Below are 26417 nucleotides of genomic sequence, written 5' to 3' on the forward strand. Positions count from 1 at the left end.
ATGTGGAGTTTGCATGCTCTCCCTGTGCACCGTGGGTTTTCACTGGCTTCTCATGCTTCCTCCCACAGTCCAAGAACATGCTGAGGGTAACTGGTGATTCTAAATTGTCCATGGCTGTGACAATAGACCGGCGATCTGTCCAGGGTGTCCTGCCTTCACCCAAAGTCAGCTGGGATAGACTCCAGCCCCCCTGCTACCCTTATGAGGATTATGCAGTGCATAGATATTGAATGGATGGATGTTCTGGTTGGGGTTCTGGTCCATATTTGAAGAAGGAGTGTGCAGGTTTTAGTGGCACCTAACAGTGAGATTGCAGATTGCAACCAACTGAATACTCTCTCTCACCTTACAAACATGTAGGACTTACAGTGGCCACTATAAATGTCAACAAAGCCTCCCTTTACAGTCTGTTTTGGTTTGTCTGTTCTGGGGTCTAATGTAGAAACATGGTGGTCCTTCTGTTGATATAAAGGGCTCATTGTAATGAAAACACCAGTCTTAGCTTCACATAATAAATATTATCTGCCAATAGATCCTACACACTGGACCTTTAGTAGCTCCAAAGCATGCTCAATGACCTTCGATAATTTTTACAAGAACTAGCTATCAACATGGTTTTGTATTGGTCATTTGTTTCAAAAGTCTGCTGGAGCTTATCCATCTGTAAAATACAGTTGAATGCAAAAGATCTTTATGTGCTTCATTCAGGTTATTAGAGTTTTTAAAATGTTCATTTACAAGAGCAGAACGTACTAATCTGAGTCATAAGTCATAAGTTCACTAAACTGGAAAAAACATAGAACATTTCTATGTCTGTGACTCTTTCAAACAGAAGTAATGTATATTTATTAATGGTATTATAGCAAACAACCTTTAAAACATATTAAATATTGTTACTGGGCTTGCTCAGTTTATTAATTAAGCTGTCGTTATTTGTCACTGTCATCAGATATATTCAGTTTGTATCAAAGTGGAGGGTTCCTGTAATACCTTTATACTTTTCTTTAAATTTTTTTTCTTCAGTCTTAGGAAAGGTGAGAAAACAAATGAAAAAATGTTGATTTAGCAGTTTTTATTGTTTTTGTGACCTTGAGCAATGAGCAAGTAAAGCCAATGTTAACTAAACACAAGGAGTAAATGGATATAAGAATAAAGCAAAGAGGGACGTGAAAAAAGAGAAATCCTCTTGTCCCTTCATGTTATGTTTGCTGTGATTAAATCTGAGAAAAACAATCTTGTTCCTTACCAAAGCATTCATCATTCATTTTGTGGCTTCTAATCTTTTGACAAAGTAGTTTTAGTTACTAAATAGATAAAACTGTGGACCCTGAAGTCAAGATAAAGAACATTTTCCATTTTTTTTTCTCAACATGCAACCAGTAAATTTAGCCAATGACATCATCAGCTCTGGACAACTTGACACCAGGTGATGATGTAATGAAACATGTTAAAAATAGAAGAAAAGAACGGACACAGCTCATGTAATCCATTTTCTCTTGTGAACTGACAGCAATCTGCGGAACTGTTTCTCTGTGGATTACGTAGCTGCAGGTGTGTCTGTGCTCCTCTTTCTTAACACTTTTTGCGTAACACCTCAAGTCAGGAATCTATTCACCAATCATCTTCCAGGGTTGGTTATACAACCAGCGTGGGCAGCACGTTCCTGATTGTAAATCTGATGCAAAATACAGGCTAATAAGGAAGTAAAAGCTGACCACAGAGGATTTCATGTAACACTTTGTTAACATTATCTGATTAACCTCCTGATACCGTGACATCCAATTTATTATCATTTTAACCACCTGCTTCCGTATCCAGCCTCATTATTAGTGTGCTAGAAGGAGAAAAGTTTCATTGTTGGTCATTAAAGAACAATAAATTGTGGACTGAGAGTGTTTTCTGAGGCTTACAGGGGTGATGACAGAAACACAGTAGTTTCTTCTTGGACTGATTAGATAGCAGCTTGCCGTCTCCCTGTTTGGCTGAGCATGAATATATACATGTGAGGGCAAAACTTCAGACACCTGGCACGCATCAAAAATCCTCTCTGACTTTGAATGAAAAGCTTTAACACTCCACTGTCCCTCCTAAACCTCAAATAAGGTGATTCATATTTGCTCTAATGCGTTTCTAATTTTGAATAATCTACTACTGTCAACTTTGGTGACATTCAAATGAAGGCAAAAATGCTCAGAAATAAGAAGGTGGCATAATATAAGTAGCATTCTGACTTGGATTTCATTCAGTATGTTATACAAATATCACAAAATGTATACAGCAATACATAATTAACATAATTTGTTGATCTTACAATCAGAATGTATAAAAATGATTTTCTTTTGCAATGAAAAACAAGAGAAGAGTACTAATAATATACTGCTGCTGGTGTATAGCATGTGTTTTGTCTTTTATTTTGAAATTATTTGAATTAAATGCGGTCACTTTGAATTAAAATGTATACAGTTGCTTGCCAGTTGACTCTCTAGAATTCTTAAACATATTAGTGTCTATTAACAGCATCGGTACTATCACTTTTTCTGAAACATCTGAGATTTTTTCTGTATTTTTAGCACCTCACTTATGTGTTAAAAGTACAAAAGCCTCCACTATTTTCCCACGACATCAGCATACATAATGCGGGTGCCACATGGGCAGTGATCAGAGATGGCATTACACACCCTCTTAGGCATTTCCTGTGGCGTTTCCTGCTTTCTTCGTGACTTCATGTGCTAATGTCCATTAATCCTGGCAAACTCGGCAGCTTTTTTCGGTCTCGGCGTCTGATATCACAAAGGCTCTCTCTCTCTCACACTGTCAGAGCTTTGAGCTGAAAGCAGCAGAGTGGGGCTCCCAGTATTTCACAGCCGATGGTGGAGATAAGTTTTCTCTCGAGTGTGTTGGTGTGCGTGCACTCACGGCTTGTGTGTGCATGTATGACAGTAAAAACAGTGTATACAGCTCAGCCCTGGGGAACAAACTGTCTGGGAAATGTAAAAAAGTAACGACAAGGTGTCCTAAACTGGTGTCAAAAACATTTGTAAGCCGGTGCAAATCACATAGTAGATGATATGGGGTCATGAGCAAAGCTACGTATAGTGTTTGAACCTGTGGTGCATTTTTTTCTGCATTGTTGTGTCTGCAAGGATTAATGAACATCTTTTTTCAAAACCTACATTGTCTGAATGTGTCATCTTGTCATCACTAACATGCACATTCCCAGTCAGATCTATAATAAGTTTTATTATGTCTGCCCTCATCTTTCTTTCAATTGTAGCCTTTTGTCTGTGGCGGAGCAAAAATTGCTGAGTCTATTTTTGGCATCTCATCTGTCACTCTGCCCTTTGACACTATAAACACCAGACATCATTTATCTCCTATAGCGTGACTCAGATCAACAGCACTCCTTGCCGTGTCTCCTCTGCAGTCTGCCACAGATAAGCTTCCCCTTAACTACCATGCCACATAGAGTATGACAAGTCATCCGAGCTGCACGCCATCGTGGTGGTTGAAGCTCCAAAAATCGTGCAAACACAACGTTCTGTTTTAAGGCAGTGCATGCATTTAGATGCTGATCCTGCATTGTCCCTGCATTTAAAGTTTTACACAAGCACATGGAACAGCCATTAGTCCAGGTGTTAGCCAGGAGAAATGTCAGGTGGTTAATGTTCACACCAGATTAGAGATATGATGTAATGTGTGTTTCTGGCTTCCTTCCACTGATAACATTAACTGATTAGCAGTCATGCAAAACAGCAGTTTGTTATAGTGAACTCCTTCTAGTCCAAAGAATGTTTTCATAGACTACTGCAAAAATAGATCAGTACAGGAAGAAGAAAACTGGACTCACAAAAGTTTTAATTACATTGAAAGAAAGTACAACACAATAATGATAGGCTGACAGACTGGAGTAAAAAGAGTAAAATATGTAATTGTAATTGTAAATATGTAACCGTAATGTGTGTGTTTGTGTGTATAATGACTGCCTCTATATAAAAGTTGTTAAATTTTGCTTCCTTCAGTTAAGAACCATCTCCTGAATAAAACTAAACTCTCACACTCTGACTTGCAAAAACTCATCCACATACTTGCTTTCTTCAGGCTCGATAATTGCAACTTTTTCATTTCAGGCATTAACCATCCCTGGCTCCAACTAGTTCAGAACACACCAACTCAATTCAGTTTCATTTATATCGCATAAATTTATCATAACATAGCAGATGACATCTCACAGCGCCTAAACTAGTAAGGTACAGACCTTACAAACTTTAAACAGAGAACAGAGAAGTCAACAATCCAAAGTTGCTTTTGGATTCCCAATGAGCAAGCAGTCAGCGACGGCGGGAAGGAACAACAAAAACAATCTAATATAGGGAGGGGAAAATAAAACCTTTGACAGAACCAGGCTCAGGGAAGGCGGCCACCTGCCTCGACTGTTTGGGGTGAAAGTGGGGATGAGGAGGGCGGGGATAGCATGATCAACTCAGCTTCTTACTGGTTTTAGCAAATGACATCACATCACCACAATCCTGCTTGACTCCACTGACTCCCTGTTTGTTTTGGAATTATGTGAAATATGAAGACTTTAGTAATCAATTCCAAAGTGCACGCTACATAGCACAAATGTTGACCCCATATCAGGAGGGGCCTTTTTTCTGGATGTTCCAAGATTGTGGCCTGAATCTAAAGGTGACTGTGACTGGTACAACCTATTTTAATAGACATGCTGTTATGTGATGTCGTCTTTTTATTGCTCATCAAATTTTTAGCGATTTTTTTAAATCAGTATGTATTAATATTGACATATTGCATAGTGGACTGGTGACCTAATCAGCTCCAGGACCTCTACAGGATAATGCCTGTATAAATAATGGATGGATACAGATATTGCATTCTGTTCTATTCCATAGTTTTATCTTTTTGTTTAAACTTATATCTTAATTTCACAATAATTTTGCCTATTTGATCTTCTTCCTGCAGCTATTTTGTATTCTGTGTGTTCTGTTCTTGCTTTATCTGCACTTTAAAGGTGCTGTATTAAATGAGTTATTATGATTTTTTGTCCAAATTTAATTGTCTCTTTGTTGCCAACTTTTTATTGATTCAAAATGCGACTGTACACTATAAAAAAAATCTGATTTGACATTAGCCTCAGAAAGCCAGTGTGATGGTGAGCAGACTAAACTGACTACAGAAGAGGTCAATTAAAGATACAACTGTAATAAAGAGTAGGTAATAGGTTATCGTCAAACAAGAGTATTTAGAAAGCAGATACAACACGCTTGTCAGTATTTATTTGGTCCCACATTTGACAGTATTGTGGATATAATACGTACCAGAAATAGCTGCAACAAGCAGCAGACTGTGCAGCTTTGACTGATATAAAGTTAGCAGAAATGGAAACAAGTAGGTAAAACTAATCTTCAAAAACAGCAGATACAAATGGACGACAATGACTGGAAATGATGTGAAAGCAAAAATAGCACAACAACTAATGCATGCACACAGTCAGACGTGTATAAACATTGTTAAATGCAGGAAATCTTTATCTTGGGGTCAGGAAGTCATTTTGTGTGTCCCACAGCCCGAGTCATCTGAGATAAAGGCATGTTTTGAACAGCGCATAATTTCCTTAAGCTGTAAAGCATCATGTGATTCATTAGTGCAGCTTGTAAGGTGGCACAAAATGAAACTCAGGGTCCCCAGAAGTGGTGTCACCATCAAATGATCCAATCAGGCAGCTGTTGAACCAGGTTTAGGGCAACATACTTTTTAAAATGATACCAAGCTGTCACCATGATTGCTTTAAAGCTGCCCACTAAGTCAGGTTCATGACCGCTTACATGGACTCCAAAGTATTTGGAATATGGGGCTTCCACTTAACTGAAAATGGCCAGACATGCCTCTACATGCACAGAGAAAAACAGTTATTAGCTGACTATAATTTCTTTCTCTGAAAACTAGACCCGCTGAGAGGACGGCAGCGTTAACAGACAGTCCCGGCATTGTTTGTCTGTGCAGCTACCTGAGGGGAAATCCTTATCGCTCTTGGGATTTGAGAGGTTTCAGTTGACAATGAAGTCATCTCGCTGTGAGAAAAGTGATATTATATAGAAAGGCTCTGAGGCTAAGCCTTTCCCCCCTTGGGATAATCATTCATGCCGTGACCTCCCCAGCGCCAAAGATATTACTCACCAGACGACAGAAAACATGAGACCTGCAAATCAAAATGTGAAGGAGGGATCAGTTTCATTGACAATACTGGCCAAAAAATGAGAACGAGGAAGTATTTAACGATAAAATATATTGGAAGTATTGAAGGAAAGTGAAAGTAAAGAATGGCAGGGATCTGAGGAACATGTAGAGGACTGAGCAGCTCCTTCGCCATGGGTTTGTCACCATGACCCAGTATGACACAGACAGCATAGACCTCCATTCTGTTTTTGTGCCCTAATAATAGGCTATTAATACAGAGGAGAGGCCAGAGTTTGGTTTTGGGTTTCCTTTATATTGTGTTTGCATGATGGGAGGCTACAGGAATACACACTACTTTCCTTTACATCTAAAGGCAAAGCTGTATGTGCTTCTGCCTGCCGAGTTTATGAAGCTGCTAGAATTCAGAGTGGCTCATCACAGGACAAAATGCAAAGATGATCAATTTATGGCATAAAACAGGATATTACATATTTTTAAAAAGCAACTTGGATTTTAGTAATTAAAATTATTATGTATTTATTCAATGTTGTAAAGTGATGGTGCTATATTCATTTTTAAGATGTACTTTTTACTATATATTTGAAGGTTTTAGTCACTTTGCTACATGATTTCTCATCCCTTTCAACCATTCAAAAGTATAACCAACAAGCCAGCATCTTCTTTAAGGTCTACCACAGTACGTATTTTAATGTGATATTGAATAAATTGATGTTTTCATGTGGCAACAGGAAGACAACTGCAGAAATAGAATAACATAAAAAGAATTACAGTATTTTTCATTGATGAAAAACAAACGTTCTGTGTTTTGGGGTTGTATTTTTAAAAGCATGAACAGAGAAGTGATTTGCTGCACAGAATATTTCTGAGGTCAAACCTGACACCTGCCATAAACTACAACAATGTGACCTCAGCTACTGTCTGTAAATCCTACAAGGACCTTTAGGCTCTTTTGAATTCCTCACATGCTGCTGAGATCACCTTGAGCAAGCTGATGTTTCCCTACTTAAGAGAAAAGTGAGCTGCCAAGCCGGAAGCATTAAGCAGCTTTTACAAGTCTGACATGGAGACAGTAGTAGAAGTGATAGTAAGATACAGAAGCATCATGTTCACAGTGGTGAAGTAAACAATGTCTGTCTTCAGTCTGTTTTAACAGTGTGGTTCACATTAGCAACATTTTAGTTGCTTTATTAACCCTGTAAAACCCACTGTTGCAAAAATACATACATTTTCTATTTTTTTTGTTTTTATTTTTATATATATATATATATATATATATATATATATATATATATATATATATATATATATATATATATATGTTAAATTTTTTTCTATATTTCTATATTTGGGTGTTACAGCCTTATATTGATTATATATAAATAAATAGGTTGTTTCAGGTAATATTTGGATGTAATGTGCAAATGTGATGTATTTCAACCTTGAAAACACTGAAACATTAAGTCCTTAAAGGAAAATAAAAACAATAATGAGGTTTTGGGTTGATTATACATTTAAAAAATAGATTGTTTCTACTAGAATTTCTTCATAATTTAAAAAGAAATGTGCAAATGTGATGTATCTCAGGCCTGAACACTGGATCTGAATGATTTGAGACAAAGAAGACTGAAAAATTAAATCAAAAACATGTTTTTAAGTTGATTTTTAAAAAATAAGTTCTTCTATTAATATATCTACATAATTTAAAAATAATGTGCAAATGTGACGTATCTCTACGTAGCAAACACTGAAAAATTAGAACTTTAAAGGAAAATAAAAGCCAAGACAAGTTTTTAATCCTGTAAAATGAATAAAATATTGTAATACCCAATTTAGTTTATTGAATTAATATACTTAATGTTTTTTCTTCCATTTCCTCAAGATTTTTTTTTTAATTTTCCAAACTTTTAAAAAACTTTTTACATTTTTTACCTCTACAGGAATTTCATTAGACCTTAAGTTATTTCTACTCACTCTGTATCCAGATATCTTTGTTCTAGAAAGAAACTCACAGACCAGCTTTTGGACATGACCAATAGTTTCAGACTTTCCACCGTAAAAATATAAAACATTTATATTGAAAGATACTGAAAGCAAAAAAATAAAAATTAAAAATTAAACCTGAAACCTGAGAGTCATTCAAATGAAATATTGTTTGTTGTAGATTATATAGACTATTTCATTGTTCTTTTCAGTTAAAAGTTACTTTAAATGGCATCTTGGAATTTGAATATTCTAGTTGTACTTTTAAATTTTTTATTCTTTGTTAAACTAACTTTCTTTTTCTCTCTAAAAGACTGGTTTACAGAGAATGAACATGGACTACCACCTGTTAAATAAATTAACAAAATAAATAAAGCAGTTCACTGTTGATAATTTAAATAATATTTTTCACGTGTCTTTTAAAGTGTTTTTGAAACTTTATTTTAATGATCTATATCTACTGGTGCAGTCACTATGTGCTCTTTGCTCATGCAACATCAAGAATGTAAAGGGATTAATGTAGCTGTTTAAAAATAATAAATATATTGTTGAAAAAAAATGCTTCAGGATTATTTAGCGTGCTGTCACTGCCCATAAATACAGAAACACTAGTAAGTACACAATATAATCGAAGAAAAACACATAAACTTTAAAAATATTTGATATCTTAGACATTTTATTCTATTTCTAATGACGGCGAGCAGTAGTTTCCGATTGTTTAAATTGTTTTATAACGCATTTTAGTTTCGCTTTTTATCTGTATTAAGAGTGCAATAAAAACACAGTTGTTTTTTTAAATAATTGGATTGAAAGGGAATTACAGATCCAGTCATATAAAACTATATTACTGCACCTTGGAGATAAAATTGCGGTTGAAGTCTTAAGTGTCTGCTGTGATCAGGTGAGATGAGAAATGACGCCACGCAGAGAAGCTGTGTAGCGTCACCACCTGCTGTACGAGGACGCCGTTTTCACGAAGGTGGCACAAAAAGCCTCGAGAAGGAGAACTTTTAATGAAGAACGACTTGTCGTGGCTCTGCAGGGAGCCGAAGATCAGCACGGGAGCTGTCTGCAACGACAACTGTGAGTGGAAAATGGTCGATTACACAATGAGAAAAGTTTCCTTTCGTGTCTGAGATCAATTGGCCAAAGGGGCCTCATGTTACCGAGGCAGGTGTGCTGCAGATCAGACTGCAGATCAACACACACGTGAAAGCTGACTGCAGATAATAGAGAGAATGATGGTGGAACAGTTGCATAAGAATGAGGAGCACTGGGGCAGCCACTTTCACTCCTGATTATGGGATGGCATGTTTGTGTTGATGGACAGAGAGAACATGAAGTCCTGCTGTTTGATGAGACGTGATTAACTGTGACACTGAACTTTTTCAAACTGGTCTTGCGTAACTGGAACATCATCTTACAAAAGAGCTGGAAGATGGATGTTGTTCTGCAGACACTGTAACCTGTGTCACGATTGACAGTTCCAATTCATTTAAAGACCTGGACACACTTCAGGCTGTTACGAAACAGCAGCAGATGGATGAAGGCAGAAGAGCAGCGCAGGTTTTTTTTAAACGACTGACAGGTGACTCTATCACTGAATCACTTCAGTCTTCATAAGTTATGATTAATGCCGAACATCAGAACAAGCCACATATTAAGTTGTGCTTCTGTGATTGACAGGGAACTTTTGCCATCAGCGCAATCGTTCCTGCTGTTGCATCTTGAACTGAAGTCTGGTTTGGCATTTTGGGACATACAGTGATTCACATCCTTTGCAAGGTTTACATGAGAAGATCTGCTGCACATGTGCAGTTTGTGAAGCTACAGCCAGTAGCTTTGGATAAAGAGTGGAAATGAAGGGAGCAGCTAGCTTTGTTCCAGCTGCCAGTAAAGCAGCAGAGGCTCCAGGAAGTTACTGGTCCAGAACATTACCCTCATGTATGTGTTAAAGAGAACAGGATACTCAAAGGTAGCACATGCTCTCTTGAAAATTGCCTGTCTGTTGCATGTGCCAAAAAGGTTTTCTAGTTTCGTTTTCTTTGAGGCGAATGAAGTCCAACAGTTTAATGTATTTCCATCACCTACTTAACTCTAACTTGCAAAATCACTCTAAGGGATGAGAGGCTCCTTCACACAAAGTATTCTATAGTTTCTCGATTTTGTCTCTTCTTCATATGGCCCACTCTTCCTGCACATTTGGTATCCCCCGTTTGGCCACTAGACTTTACAATGTGATAATATTATGAAAATAATTCAAATATGACCCTGAATGGATTTAATTTTCTGACCTTGTTTGCAGTTGAATGTGTACAGATGTGTCTTGTAGACTGGTGGTATCAACAGCAGGGGATAGGACAAATAGTCTTGCATAGTCAGACCTATCTCTACAGTGCTGGAGAATGGTCTGACTGCACCTTGGTATCATTCTGCTATAGGGGAAATCATGCTGTAGCATGTTTGCATGTCTTCAAACCAATGCAGCTGGTCTTACTGAGCCCAGGATCTAGTGATTGTTGTCATTAAAATGGCAAATTTGGCTTATTCCACAATTCTGTCTTCGGCAAGATTTGAAATTGTCAGCATATCACAGATAGCAGAATGGGAGGTGAAAGTCTTGTGAAATTCATGGTTGAAACAGCAGATTTATACCCAATGTCTACATCTGATGAGTCGGCGTAGACTATGAGTTAGCTGTCTCTCCTAGTTTCCAGTCTTTATGCTAAGCTAAGCTAGCTGAACCTTCCCTGTAACTACCTATTTCCTATGTAGAGTGACATCAGTCTTGTGTCTAACTTGATGCAAGAAAGTGAATAACAACAGGTAATATCACCATTAAAAAATTAACCAAATCATGTTCGAATAACTGGCTAAGCTGTGTTTGGTGACCCTCCTTTACCGTTAGAGCGGGACGGCAGGTGCAGTTCTATTCTAAATCTCGTGAGAACGTAACGTGAGATTTGATGACCTTAGCACCTTCGGCCCCCTGTGTTCCACCATGTAATGTTAAACCCAGGACAGACCAGACTCTCCTCTCATGTCCTGTCAGTAGTTTGGTCCTGGTGATTTACGGCCTTCCGCTTGTCTTCTAATGACATTGTGACCCTGGGATTATGTACCATGTGGCGGTATGGATATTTATTTTTTTTTAGCATGGCCCTTGGGATGGAAATATGGGATAGACTGAAATATCAGAGCAAATATTCCCATGATATGAAGCCTAGTGATGATTAGAGAAGATAGCCATGGTCAGCGTGAACATGTTAGCATGCAAAGAACAGCCTCACAGATGTAGCAACACATGGCTGTCGACTCTTGTTTGAATTAAAAGCGGTGTTCTACAGTATACAATTTCATTTTGAGACCTTAATATCAGTGATCTAAAAGCTCTTCTGTCTCTGTTTGTTCAAACTGGCGAAGAAATATTTGCAGATAAGTTCTTTGCGTGTAATTAGAGCATCAATGCCGCTGCAGATGTCCGGGAATGTCCTTGCTTCAAACAGCCTCTGGTAGGTCTACTGTACTTATCTTTGTCCCACAACCGAAGCAGCGACTGCTGGTCAAGTTTACGATGAGCTGCACCTGTCAAGTAGCTTTCTCTCTGTGTCTCCTGATTGATGTTTTTACTGGAGAACTTTCAGACAGATGGCTCCACAGGATGTCTTTGGTCCCACGCTGGATCACGTTTCTCTCTCTTGAAGATTATCTTAAATCACTCTGCAACCTGCCCTATTTATATAGAGGTCCAGGTGCTGTGTGTGTGTGTGTGTGTGTGTGTGTGTGTGCATGCAAGTGTACCAATGGTGTGCTTGATGGCTATGGTTTATAGGACTAACAGTTACGACTGAATCTGTGTGCGCCGGTGTTTAATGATTATATACCTGCCTTCCTGATGTCCACTGTAATCCAACACTTTTATCTCTGTTCTGCCCGAAGGAGTTCCAGATAGCATGTGGAGTTCAAACGCACTGCAGCCGGAAGACACCCGACTGTGCTTCCATAGGAGTTTTGGCACATATGTGGGGTATTTTTGGTGGGAAGAGTAGTTCTAGTATTGTTTGGGGAGGCTGATACTGCTATAGCAGAAGCTGAGTTGACAAGAAAATAATGAAAGGTTAGGTTTATTTTAAGAGACAAGCAGGAGACAGTTGGTTTTATCAGCTCTTCTGTTTCCGTTCACAACAGCCCAAAGACTGATGGGATTTGCTGAGTCTCCATTTTCTATTTAAGACTACCTTTGTTAGTATTTTTAAAATCCTCCGTGTTAAATTATTAGTGTTGAGAGATGTGATATCCCCCCTGTTTTTCTAATCTCTGCTGGAGGCCGGAGCTGAGGAGGAGGCCAACGAGTCTTTGTGTGGGAGGTCATGATCTTTCACCTGCTGTTGGCAGAGTTCCCTGTTGGCAGGTCATATGTAGGCGCTGAGGCGTGAAGGAGTCGACAGGAGAGAGGGGCAGAGCAAAGGATGATGGGAAGACATGAGATAGAAAAAGATGATGTGGAAGAATTTGATGAGGAAAGACAAAGAGTTCACTTAGTTTTGGGCTGGTTTTGCTGTCAGCATGGTCAGAACCTGAGTTGTTAACATTCTGATGCATAGACAGTTGTTACCCAACTCAAAGCAATGATGACTTGCTGGATATATACAGGGATCACTACAGCTGTTGACATAAAGTACTAGAGCTGCCATTAATGAGCATTTTACCAATTAGTCCATTCATCTAAATCGGTTAATTTTCCTCAGAAAAATCAAAATTATCATCTCATTTAGGTTCATATTATGCTGTCAAGCTTGTATAATGCAGCACAGTATAAAATGGGAGCAAAGGTTTACATATTCCAGTGCAAAATTTTTTGAGGTTAAGCTGGAAACTCCAACATGATAATGCTTATTGTTTTCATCAGTAGCAGCATGTATCATAATGAAATCAATTAAAAAAAATAATAAAAGCATTGAAGTCCATGCAGAAATGGAAGACTCTTTGCTGCCACAAGAGGCTTCCAGTGTCCATCATCACCTCACTTTTCCACAATCAGACAACAAGGGCTTCAACTGCACAGCTGAATGACCTTTCCTTTCTGTCATACAGGAAAGGGAAGTTAGCTGTGCTAACAAGCAGGGCATCCAGCTTTAAATTTAGCTTCTTCATAGACACATGCAGGGCGCACACTGCGCATGAAATCCTTGCATTGTTCAAAGACTTTGCAGGGAATGTTGTCGACCTTTCACAAACAAGGTGTGAAGCTTTCGCACCACCTTTCTATTAAAAGCTTTTCATGTTGGACAGTTTAATGACGGGGACCGCTGTCTCTTTCAGAGAATATGATACCTGTAATTTTCTCACTACCTGCCGTGAGTGAGGATGCAAACGCTGCTGCTGGCCTGGACTAACATGCAAAACCTGCCCTTTCTCATGCAAAGCTGAGTGGCAGCCTGGAGTAGATAGAAATGTCAGTGTAAAGACAAGGTCATGTTGTGTTTCAGCAACATGCTGCTTGGAATCATCAGCTTCTGTCACGAGTTGAGTTAAAAAGGTCTTTTAGTTAAATATAGACATTTTGGTTTGTTTGAGTAGGTCCTGATTATCCTTGTGCGTGTTTGTGTGTTTTAAAAGTGTCGTCACGTCACATTGATGGATGAGTTTGTGCTGCTGCTTCCTGTTTTAATTTCCAAAAAGTCTGTCAGTGTGTGTCTGTGTGCGTGCGTGCGTGCATGTCAAAACACAAAAGGTTGATGGATATCACCATGCGTTTCCTGTTGAGCTCAGGTGTGTATGTGTGTGCATTTGTGGGTGCTCTTGTGTCTTCATGTATCAGTGACTGGAGCAGCAGCCGGACAAGCAGAGACCTGCTTTGTGCTGAACAGGGATATTTTTGGACTGTTGTGTTTCTGTGAGACAGACAGCCAAAGGGACTTCCTTTTCAAAACAAAATGATTTTTTGTTTCCTGGTCTGGCTGGACTGTCTGATCAGCAAGAGGCCAATAACTTTCTATTCATGGTGTAGAATTTAGTATACAGTATTGTTGTAGAGCATGCTGACGGTGACAAAATGACCAGCTGGTTTCACACAACTCCTGCAGGAAAGTAGTTCACTGCTCACCTGAGATTAGAGGACGAACGATTCACTAGAAGTGAGGAAGGAGACTGTCCTCTGTCAAGACTTGATCCACATACAGAACTGACCCAACCTATGTACCTTTGGGCTAAATACAGATAACCCACAGAGAGAACCTTGACCTGATCTGTACAATGCACAGACTTGCATGCGACACACACAGGAAGACACTCAATCACTAGAATAAAACTGTCCATGCATTGTAGCACACACTGTTAAAAAATGAAGAATTGTACATAGTTTTTCCTTTTTTATTTTAAATTTTTTCGGCTTTTTTTTAAATGTATGAAAATATCAATGGAATTACAAAAATATTTAAGTCTAATGTAAACTAAAATCAAAAATTTTACATTTTTGTAACTTTTTTGTGTACACATAAATCTTTTTTACATAAAAAGACACACATTTGCTAGTTTATTTTGATTTCATCATCTTTAATAGGAGAAACTGTTAAAATTCAAGTTAAATACTGTAAATGTATTTCTAAATTTAGATGAAATTAGTGACAGTTGGTAGAAAAGCATGTATTTGTTCTATAAATTTACATAGATTGCTTGGTAAATGACGGCTATCTTATTTAACTCGCCACAAAAATATTGAGTAAGTGTGTTTTTATTAGTGTATCTATAAGCATTAGTTATCCGTGAAAATCTATCTATCTGATGATGGCTAATTTTATTGCTTTTACACATTTATCACTGCTTTCTCTTGTTTTTACACATTCAAATAAATCTTCTTCTAGAAACATTTTTCTAATAATAGAAAATGATAGTATTTTCATGATTTGGTTTAAATTTTTTGGTGCCCTAGCTGTCAGAATTACTATTTTTTCCCAATGTACAGTATTCTGAAGGGACCATCTACTCAGGAGTTAAGTGCTGACAGAGTCATAGGGTTTTATTTATTCATCATAAAGTAATTTGGGATTGCAGCAAACCACTATTCATCTACTGCAGTTTCATCTCAAGGTAGTGGACCAGCAAGCAGCTATAGATGGTCTATTTATGTCAGAATTTAGGTTGTTGGCGAAGAAATGTTTGTATAATTGAAGGATACAAATTTATAAGTATGAGTAGTGTTTCCATGGTGATAACATCAGCAGTATCACTTTAAATCTCAGTGTCATCAATCAGATGTCATCCACACACTATTAGTTTCTTACAGCCCTTATCCTGGTTTAGATGTTCTTTTTGAAAATTGTATTTAGCTTATTTAAATATGTCATTGTGCCTTTGATGAAATTGTTGACCCTTTTGTATTTTTATTACTTGCTTGCTATTTTCCCCCTTTTTGTCATTAAAATATTGCAGTGAAATGCGCTCGACTTTCTCATGCATGTCTTCTGTGCTGGAAGGAACATGACTACTGATTTCTCATAGTTTGGTGGGACTGATGGAGTTTAAATATTTTAGTATTTGAATTGGATGTCTTTTCTTTCAGAACAAAAAAAGACACTGGCCATCCCAGTTTTTTAGGTTTGAGGTGTGTTTGTGAGGTAATGTGTGTCTCCGCTTCATGCTTCTACTTCAGATGTGAAATGACCCATGTGTGGGCGAATACATGCACATGGACAGGATGTCATAACCCATCCTGTGCATCTGATGACACAGATAGTTGTCTATTTCTGCTCGACAGGGAAAGACATTCCAGCAGACATACCTAATGGCTGTGATTTAAGTGCATGTGTCTGCTTGAGCTCTTTCTATTCCACTAACCGCCACTTAAAGTGCTTTAGAGTGCTGTAAAAACATGTTTCGCCTAATTACAAGGTGTGTGACAGGGGAGAGGGAAAGTTTGGCCTTCTGACTTTAACATTTGGTGTAAGGTACAAATGCTAACCTCAGAAAGTGCTTTAATGTGTGGCTTCGGAATAGCTTTAATACCCACCTGGTTGAGGAAGAGTTGCCCTTAAAGGGAAAGATGGAGTTACACATGTAGAGCCGATATCACTAACTGCTCATGCAGGGTTGTTTTATGCAGTTTTAGAATGGAGTGTGCATAGATGTCTTATATCTGTGTGTGCTTCCCTGTGTATTGCCGTTGTTGCATGTCCACTCGCTTTTATTTTTAGCCAGAGGAATCTAGGGATGGTGATTCTGGCCTGTCAGTTAGTTCTGCATTGTTCTGAATTATCTCTACATCTATTAAATTCTCCTAGTTCTTTCAGTATTCACTACTACAGACTCATCTGATGCACTTGAAAGCACATGGTGGTGAATATGAAACTATTACTGTTGTACTTACTTTCTTAACATTTCCTGTCACTGCACTGACTTTGCAGAGGGTTTGCCTTTGCACTTGCCTGTCCCAGCCTCACTGCTCCCTGCAGCTTGTGGTCGTGTAAACTAAAGGCTAAAAGGTTGGAGGTCAGGGGCAGGGTGAGATGGAAATACTCTTGCCCTGAGTGCGACAGTCTAATTCCAGGTTGTGTGAAAGGAGTCCTAATAGCAGTGTCTGTATACGGGAATGGAGCTCTGTTGACACAATCACTTATTGTACAGTGACTGGAGATGCTATCAGTGCCCATTAAGGATCAGCAAACAGATAAAGGATGAATGTGGGGCTTTGTGTTTTTTGCTGAGTGCGTCTCAGTTCCTATCTGCACCTGTCTGCACTTCATGTGCAGCAGTATAATTCTGCGTAATAAGGCCATGTATACATACATGCTTATCAAGTGTCTAAATGTGGTACTTTGTTCTGTGAGTTTGTGTGTTAGTTTTCTTCATCCATAAAATCTGGGACATGACAGCCTAACACATAGTAGAAGATGCATTAAAAAACATTTATACTATGCAAAAATGCAAACTCAGCATCTAACATTTTATTCACTTCGATCTATTCTTTTTAACATAGAAGAATAAGTATTTGTTGTTCCGTCACACTGCATCTCTACAACAGAGTGGTCATGAAAAACCCAAATATGTACGACTATAGAGGTCGTAAAATGGGTCTAATCAAGTATCTATGGCATGTGGAACCCATGTTTATTTCCAGTATTGGTAACACCTGCAGGGCACGTGGGAAAATGTTGTCGCCTACATGTTGAATTAATTTTTTTTCTATTTTTATAAAACAAATACATTTTTCTTTCTTATAGTTTAACCCTTACATACTGTTTGAGTTAAATTTGACTCATTTTTACATTTGACAGCAGTAAAAATACCCTAAACTTCATTCTTTTAGCCTGAAATTTGATGATATTTCCTAAAGTGACACAAAATACACAAAAATTTAAATAGTTTGTGGGCTGTTTTGGGTCAAATGGGACCCGTATTTATTGAGATGGATTTTAGAAATACCAGTGTGGGTCAAATCAAGGAAAATGATGGTTTTAGGGAATCTTATAGACTGTGAAACTGTACAGGCCATGTTTGTGTATATTTTTTATGGGACAGTGGTGACAGAGTTCAAGTGGGATCTCAACACTGTCACCAGAACTACCTGTGTTCCTGCCACATTTGCCCTGATTCCTGCAGAGACAGACACCTGCTGGACTTTGAAGGGGCATGGAATTCTTGATCTGGGTCAAAACTGACCTGGACCATTCTGTGAAGGCATAAAATATGAGCAGAATGTAAGGATTAAAACATTTTTCTGCATTTTTCTGTTTCCATAGAGGTGCAGGACTTTTATACCGCAGTGACAAATGAGCCCACAATGAGTAAAAATGTGAAAGAAGCAAGAAGGTCAATGCTGTAGTTTGTGTGATCCTTCTTTGGCATGTCATTTACCACCAGAACACAAGAAAATTGTTGGCCAAAGCTATGAGTTGCTTAATTTACACACGTTTGCCCACAACAAAGCTCTCTAGTTTGTATGTCACGAGTGGCGGAGGTGGTGTTGCAGTGATTTCTAAAGTGAAGTCATTGCGATGCCAAAGCTGTTCTTCTTTAAGCCAAGTTCCCAAGCTCCACATTGAGAACGGACCCTCATGGGGCTTTTTCTTCTCACTTCATCATGTCCATCCGTAAAATAGTCCTGTAGCGATGCGTCGGATGTTGCCTCCTGGGGGTGATGGAGGAGATGGAGAGGGAGAATGCCCACATGGGTCAGAGGTCACCAGCTCACCAAACCCAAAGAATGTCCCATGACAACCAGTGATGTTTTTATGCCAGTCGGGCAGATTCCTTGCTAAGATTATCATTTTGGCGAACTCTGAAGTGGGAAACTATGTGTAGATGAATGTTGTGGTGGAAGACAGATTCCTCTACATGTATTTAAATACCCACTCAGCCCTCAGTGGCAGTGGGAAACTGTTTGTTTAGATTTGATGTAACCTAGTAGCAACTGACATTATGAACTTATACTGAGCCTTCACAAATGAGGCTAAATCACCCTACAATATATATTATTAAACCAGATCCCACATGCTTTGTCAGTGTTCTCCAGCCTTCTGTAATACTTGAGTGCCAGTTTTTCCGAAAATCAAACTCACGCGATGTCATTTATGCACCCTCTGTGCCTTTAAATTCTAAAATTATTTGTGAATTCATCTAAGTTTCCTTGTGCAGAAGGCAGGTCAGTTGCTGTTTTACCTCAAAACTGAGATGTCATCAGGTACGAATAAAAAAGATTAAAGTCTGATGACTGAGGATAAAACTATGCAAGCGATAAGGGGGGTTTTTCAGGGAGGTTTTTCTTTGTATTTCACTTGCTTACAACTGATGAAACCACTGGGACTTTTGTTTTGTAATGCTGAAAATGAAACTTTAATTACATTCCCCGGTAACATGGAATATGGCATTACCCGGTTTGTTTTTGTTATCTCTGATCATAGAAATACTGGATGAAATAACAAGAATGCTAAATGCTCTTTCACAGATCATTTAATCTTAAATTAATGATAAATCAGGTATAGCTGTAGACACTGAACCTCAAGTTGCTCTAGTTGGCAGGCGAGCACCTCGTAAAAATGGTAAAGTTTGTTTAAAGAAAAAGGTCGTTAAAACAAAAGAAGCACAAAAAAGTGCAAGTGTAAATGTAAGATAAGATAAGTCAGCAAGTGAGATAGGACAATAGGGAAATTTACAATTTTACAGCAGCCAAAGAGGTAATACAAACATATAAGAAACATCAATGGAACAATAAAAATCAACACAATGTAGGTATTCAGCATGTATAAATTCCTCTGGATGTGGAAAATAATAGTATTACACATGTCACTGGCATTGCACAGATTTTACATGAGTAAAAGCAGTGATAAAGAAAACTGATATTGCACAGATTTTGCCTCTATCGGACAGATATTGTAGAAAGATACTTATATTGCTCAGATTAGTGTATATATAGAAAACACGATATAGCACAGAGTTTATAAATACTAGGAACCTCGACTTACGTTGGAGTTCCATTCCTACAGCCTGACATAATTTGTTTTTTGGCGTAAGTCAGAACTCCGACGAAAATGTAAACAAAGCCGTTACGTGATGATCGAAATGATTGTCGAGATCATGCAGCTTAGGTCAAGCGACTGGCTGATGTTCATCAGTGTTTCGCCCTGTTCTGAGCGTTTTATTATATCTGATTTCAGTTCCATGGAGATAGCTTTCCTTTTTTTCGAAGCACTGCCATGAGAAGAGTCTCACTTGCGCTTGGGAGCCATGATGAAGGGCAAAAAGTTAGCGAAGGTAGCACAATCCAAGGTGGCGTGCAACCGGCGAATGTGAACAAAGCCGTCTTATAGCGCTGCATGATGACGTATTCATCCACTCTGCTCGCCAACTAGTTCCAAGTAACCAGTTCCAACGTAACGACGAAACGCCGTAGGTCGAGGACGTCATAAACCGAGGACTCCCTGTATACAAAATATTCATATTGTACGGATTTGAAAGCATTGATATTGCACCAAAATGAACTATGCCAGTTTTTTGGTGTGTGAAAGGAAGGATTTGTGACATTTCTGCCATTGCATACTGCAGGTGAAAGAGGTTGTCAGTGAAATACACAGTATAATATACAATTTGCCCTCATTCACACTCCAATGTCAAAGTGTGTATCTGACTATCAGGGCTGTCGTGTGCAGGAGGAGCAGGGGATGAAACTGCCAGCCCGGTGATGAGTGGGTGTAGGCATGACTAAATTATTTAGAAATCAGTTACTTGGTTTTTTAGAGAAATGCTGTGACTACTAATCCTGTGGTTTAAATAGTGCAGCACCATCTCCCAGCTTGTCCCACCTTAGAAAAAGAAGCTACGTTTGAGGTAACGAAATGCTATGAATCCAAACAATTGGTCACATGTCTGTTGTTTGTGAAGCGCCTCATGACGCAGTTCATTTACAGCCTCTTTAGGAGCAAGATTTTCATATTCACAACGCCTTTCTGGACAATTAGAATACCAGATTTGAATTCTTACACCGTGTGGTGCTCCACTTACATCTGTGAAATAATGAGGCCACCAGAAACTTGTAGGTTGAACCAGAATGTGAATGTGTGCCATTGTTGGCCTGGCTGCCTCCCTCCCTCCTCTCCAGTGTTCTCCCCAAGGCCCCTTCTATGTGGCTTCCTCTCTGATTTTGTTATGTCTGCACTCTGCTCCCCCCAACAAATACCCTGTACTATTCCTGGCAGCCATTCATTTTAATGTACATGTGAAAGCTCTGCCAAAGTTAAAGAAGCTAAAGAGGCAGAGGGCAAGAAAGAAAGAGAGGAGCAGTGAGAGTTGGGCAGCTTGTTAAACAGAAATAAAAAGCTGTGGTGAGCAAGTTGGCAAATTGCAACTAACAAACTTTTTTTATCCTCTGCATTAAATTAGAGACTAACCCATTTGCCTTATGTGACCATAATACCCCAAATAAATTTTGTTTTGCCTCCAATTGCAAATTTCCTCATTTACTGACTTGAATTTTCCCAGTCAGCAGCTGTATTTGGACATCGCCGAGGGCTGAACTTGTTCAAACATCAGGCGTGCAACCTTTGGGTCAAACCAACTGTCCATGCAGGAGGGGTGTATGAAGTGTTCCTGGCCGTCTAACACCGCATAGTTGCACCTCTGTTGGTTTGTTTCTTAGGAACAGTCAGGTAACCAACAACAGGCACTGTGAGATTTATTACACCTGTGGAATGAGTATGTGTTGTTTTATTACTTGTTCATATACAAAGCACAAAAGCAATAATGATGTTGCTGTAAATTTATGAGGTAACTATTCCCGAGAATTTACCTTGAGCACTGACCTGTGTCTGCTGTCATAAAGGCCAAAGGACGACTGTTAGTGCTGACAGAGGCAGAATATATTTGCAAGTTTAATTCAGTTGGGTCAATATATAATTGCGGGACTTTTTGTATCATAGTTGACATTTTTGCTGTTTTCAGGCCTAAAATCAACATGGCCACCTATAACCAAACACCACATGGCATTTTTACAGAAAGATTCTTCTAAATATTATATATACAATTGAGTAAAGATTCCCCTGAAACAGAGTCTGGAAAACAATCTTCAATAATGCTTTAAGATATGGATCTTAGTGGGTAAATGAAAGTAATGGAACAGTATAAGACAAAGAAAATCCAGATCAAGAACAGCTGATAAGACCTATAGAACAGGAGATAAACTGATCAATCTCAGTCGATCCCACGTAAGCAAAGTTCCAATTAAATCACTTCTATTTCTAGTGTACATATTCAGTTATAGCCACCTTATTAATGAAGAAACCTAGTTATAAATGAAACATTACATATTGATTCCAAATATCCGTTATCGGTCTGATTATCAATAATTGCCATCAGCCCTAAAAAACCCATATCGGTCGATCATTATTTTATCCCACTTTTGCCAATTAACCTCTCATATTAAACCTCCATGTAAGACAGGGTGAAGGTTAGCATCATGTCAAGACACACCTGGTCTCGATTTAACAGCAGCTCCTTCAGCAGTTTTCATCTCTAACTCGCTGCGTTTAGCAGATCTGTCAGCACTTTGAGATTTCTCCAGAGACAGAAGTACTCGAGTATCTGTGAAGTAAAGATTTAGTCTGTTTAGCCGCCTGTTCAGAAGCTGGATTTTCCACTCTGATCCAATTTTCTGGAGTGAACAGTGTAGCTATAAGCTGTGTCTTTGTGTCAATCTGAATATGCCTAAAGAGACCCGAAGGGGGCCGTGAAGTGGCGTTATGGTGATGGTGGGGGTCCCCTCTCCCTAAACATTGCATAGGCTGAACAGGCTGCAAACATTAAAGTAATTTATTTCACTGACAGAGAAAAGAGAGAAGTTCTCCCCCCCTCCTCCATCACCTCCTTCCTCCAGCGTTCTTTCTTTCTTTCTCCCCCGTCGCTGCCCCTTCGTCTCCCACTCAGCAGCTGTTCCTCTCACTTTTCCACCCTCCCTCCGCCCCACCCTCCGTGCTCACCCACCAGCCTCCCCCATCTCCCTCCAGCTTCCCGTGTCATGGCTTTGTTTTATTGTTGTGCAGCGTTTGGCAGGGAAACCCCCTTCTGGAATAAGGGCAGGGGTCCGACTCCCCTCCTAAACGCTGGGGTGTAGCAGTGTGGATGCCCAGATAAGCTGCAGATTAGTGGAGGCAGTTGGACATTTGGTTTTGAAATGAGCGCTGTGATGCTTTTAAGCTGTTAGTTTTGGATCTCTCCACTCGATACCCATTGTTTAACGCCTGTTTTAGATGTAAAAATGAATTGAAAACACATTTTTCTGTGCTAAAATTGCACAAATAAGAGTTTTGAGAGTTAAATCCAACGCATTTGTTTTACATAGCCTAGTTTTATGACTCAGACCAGTTTGTACCTGCATTAATGGAGAAAAGGAGCTCAAATTGCAACTGTTGCAGCTCCCATTTTCTGCAAATAAAGGCTCCATCCCATATTTTTCTATGGTTTGCTTGGCTCAAAACAACAAGTATCGCATGTCAGCTTCCGCACTGGAGTCCAAGATCTGTAATGTCGCTTCCAAATGGACCAGAAAAATCCCCTGTCAAGCACAGGAAACAAACAACATTTATTTGCAGTGTTGACAAGCTGCTGTTTCCTGTACGGAGGAGAAAATATGTAGACGGAGCAGCATTTAAAAAAAAAAAAAAAAAAAATCAGGGGCAGCTTCTATTTCTGCAGTGCCAGCCAAGACATACAGCACCCTCATGAAAACACAGAGGATGTGTGTTTATCCTCTAACCACCAATCAGCGTGAATGCAGTCCGGAGGGAGATAGGAAGAGCCACAGGGTGTATTTATGTTGCATGAGTGTTTATTGAGGAAATGTTGTGTACATTGTACTGTTGCATCAGATAGTACTGTTTGGCATTGTTGGTATTAAGTCTGGCTGAAACTTCTGCGTGGATTTCATTCATTTTCTTGCACTTTTTCTACATTTAGGAAAGTTTTATTACAAAAACACAGCAAGTAAAGCCAAATTTGCTGCCAGTTTGAGTCTTGAAACTTGCAGAAGGTGTGAACTACCTGAGATCCAAGCTGTTACTATATATATTACCTGGATGTGATTTACGGATGTCTGTGTTGACACGGCTGGTTAGTGGTTTAAAAATGAAACCATACTGGTTTCCTGTAGCCCCCACTGCATCCCACCATTCTACCCCTGTGGCTCGCTGGTGGAGAAGATAATGATCTGAGCTGTTTACCCTGTAGAGGCCATTTCTGGGCAGCTCCCATCCTCTTAGGAAATAATTTGCTGAACTGCGAAGCATTAGAGTTTATTGCACATGTGCATATATTTTGTTTACTGTGTGAGTCTTCAGCCAAATTCTGCAGTGGTGTGCATGTGGGTCTGAGCTTGAATCTTCAGCAGCTGTTACGAGCCGACAGCCTCCGGGCCCATGAAGGTTATGAGCTGTCCGGTGGGTTTTTAAAGGCCCTGACTGACTTCCTGTTGCATTAAAGCTGACACGAAGCACAGACGGGTAACGAGCCGTCATCTCCAGCACTTAGCCAAATGTCCAACTGTGCCGCTTTGCATGCAGGGAGTCTGTGAATTAACGAATGTTGAGGATGTGTGAGTTTGCGAGTGTTTGTTTGTGGGCTTGAGCTGCTGTTTGTGCGCAGGAATGTGAGTCTGTGCAACAGGTGGCATCGGCTTTTGGAGTTCGTCACTCAGACGCAGGACAAAAGCTGTCGATATTTTGCTGAATGCTGCCTTGTGTGTGACTGCTGCCTTAATCTTTTGCGTGCCGATGTGTGTGTCTGTGTGTGTGGTCAGCTACATATACGGACCGTCCATTGTGCCCTTGGCCCTCAGCAGATGTGGTCTGAACAATGAGCTGGGTAAATAAAAGGAAGTGGAGTATAAATAGCCTCTTACGTCGGCATGAGTGGACTTCATGAGTGTGTGTGTGGTGTGGTGTGTGTGTGTGTGATCCTGTTTGATGTGAATGAATTGTACTTTAGGAAGTTACACTGTACTGAGCGCTCCACAGGTGCCGTTTTGCTAAACAGTTGTAAATTCCCAACTCTCCAAAATTCCCAATGGCTTTGATTTAACGCCTGATGTCTCTTCCTTCTGGACAATTTCCAAATTTGTTGTTGAATTAGTCTCAGTTGTGAATGTTAGAGCTCCGAGGCTCTTCACATTTTTCATCTCCATACATCATCATCATCATCATCAGTGTGATGTGAAAGCTTTGCAGTCCTCCAGGCAGCTCTTAATGAGCTGTGAAGCTCAGTTAGAAACCCATCGCAAAATCACGTCCCGGTGATAAGAGCGCATTGGGACCAACGCTAAAAATACTGGAGCCTCTTTCCTCTTCCATCTGACTCTCTCCTTAGCGGTCGTGTATCCAGGTCACATAGAGACCAGCGTCATACCGAGGGTCAACTCACATCTCATGCTAAAGTCACTTTTGCTCACAGCTTTTATATGAGGACTATCTTAGCCAGCAGTTTGTAGCGGACACACATTCAAGTACACTGTGCTAACAGATAATGTAGTACAGTAGAGTGGATGATGACTTTCATGGTTGACTAACTACAGTTTACAAAGTGAAACTTTTTCACTCCCAGCACATTTTTATCCAGTGTGGGCTAATTTTTCAGTGCAATATAAAGTCCTGCACCTCAGTGGAAACAGCAGAACTTTGGCTAGAAGCATAGAATAGAATTAAGTACAATATGACACAGTCCAAATGCCCACAGATTTTACCAATATTGGAACAAATGGTGACTTTACATGCTATTGATTCTTACAATTTACATTTTATGTTTGTTTTTATACTTGTAAACATTCAATTTAGTTTAATTTTCATCAGGTTGGTCACGTGGTTGCGCTGAGAATAAAGTAAAACAATTTGATGATTCTTTTTATTTTTACACTTTCAGACCTGATAATTTGTGTCACTTTGGGAATTTTAAAAAAGATAATATGCCTTTCAACCCTTGTAGTTTTAGAAGCTTTATCAAGGCTGGAAGATAAACACATCTGTTGAAATGACTGAAGTTAGCGGCAGATGATATTGCGATACTTTCTTCTGTTTTATGTCACAAAAAAGTGATATCTTTTGTTTTTGGAGCGTTGTTTATGCAGATCCTGTAACTGTAGGTGTGACCTTGGTTCTTGAAATACTACGATGCATATCCCTCCACTGTTGTCTGATACTTTATGGTCTGAATGATTCATCTTTTAACCAGGAGATGATCATCAGATGAATTATTACTAAAAATGATCAGTTACTGCTGCTTTAATTTTGATAAAAGAAAATAAAATTCCCATAATGTACATTATGCAGTGTATGGAATTAGTGTGGTGTTGTAGAATTTGCCACCGTTTGATCATTAACATTAAACACTTGGTAAAATTAGTCAGGCTTAAATGACTGTAAATATTAGTTCTCCTCTTGATGCTTCACTTTCAAGCCATTTTCTCACTCCACCTCTCGCTTTCTCGCGTCCTAGATCCTGAGTTCTGTTACAGCTCCACAGGGACGAGTATGTGTGTGTGTGTGTGCGTGCGTGCGTGCGTGCGTGCGTGCGTGCGTGCGTGCGTGTGTGTGTGTGTCGTCATTGAAGTCACTGATGGCCTATATTAGCAGCACACTTCACCGAAACATGATGCAGGTGGCGAACACTGCAGTGAACCTAAAGACTGATAACAACAGAAGAGGGCGGAGATAATTAAAGGTAGAGTTACAGCCAGGACAAGTAGGATTGGA

At 39.3% G+C, this 26417-nt stretch overlaps 1 protein-coding gene across 1 annotated transcript in view; it reads left to right on the forward strand.

The window, feature by feature from the left end:
• The first annotated feature begins 9147 nt into the window (after positions 1-9147).
• The window catches only part of LOC111574218 (pleckstrin homology domain-containing family G member 1), an 83044-nt gene continuing 65774 nt past the window's right edge, over positions 9148-26417 (forward strand). The window contains exon 1 of the mRNA XM_023278689.3: positions 9148-9276. Coding sequence (XP_023134457.2) covers positions 9207-9276 — 70 coding nt within the window. The 5' untranslated portion in view covers positions 9148-9206. The remainder of the gene's footprint in view (positions 9277-26417) is intronic.

This window comes from Amphiprion ocellaris, chromosome 12, assembly GCF_022539595.1.
Source record: "Amphiprion ocellaris isolate individual 3 ecotype Okinawa chromosome 12, ASM2253959v1, whole genome shotgun sequence".
Lineage (NCBI taxonomy): Eukaryota > Metazoa > Chordata > Actinopteri > Pomacentridae > Amphiprion > Amphiprion ocellaris.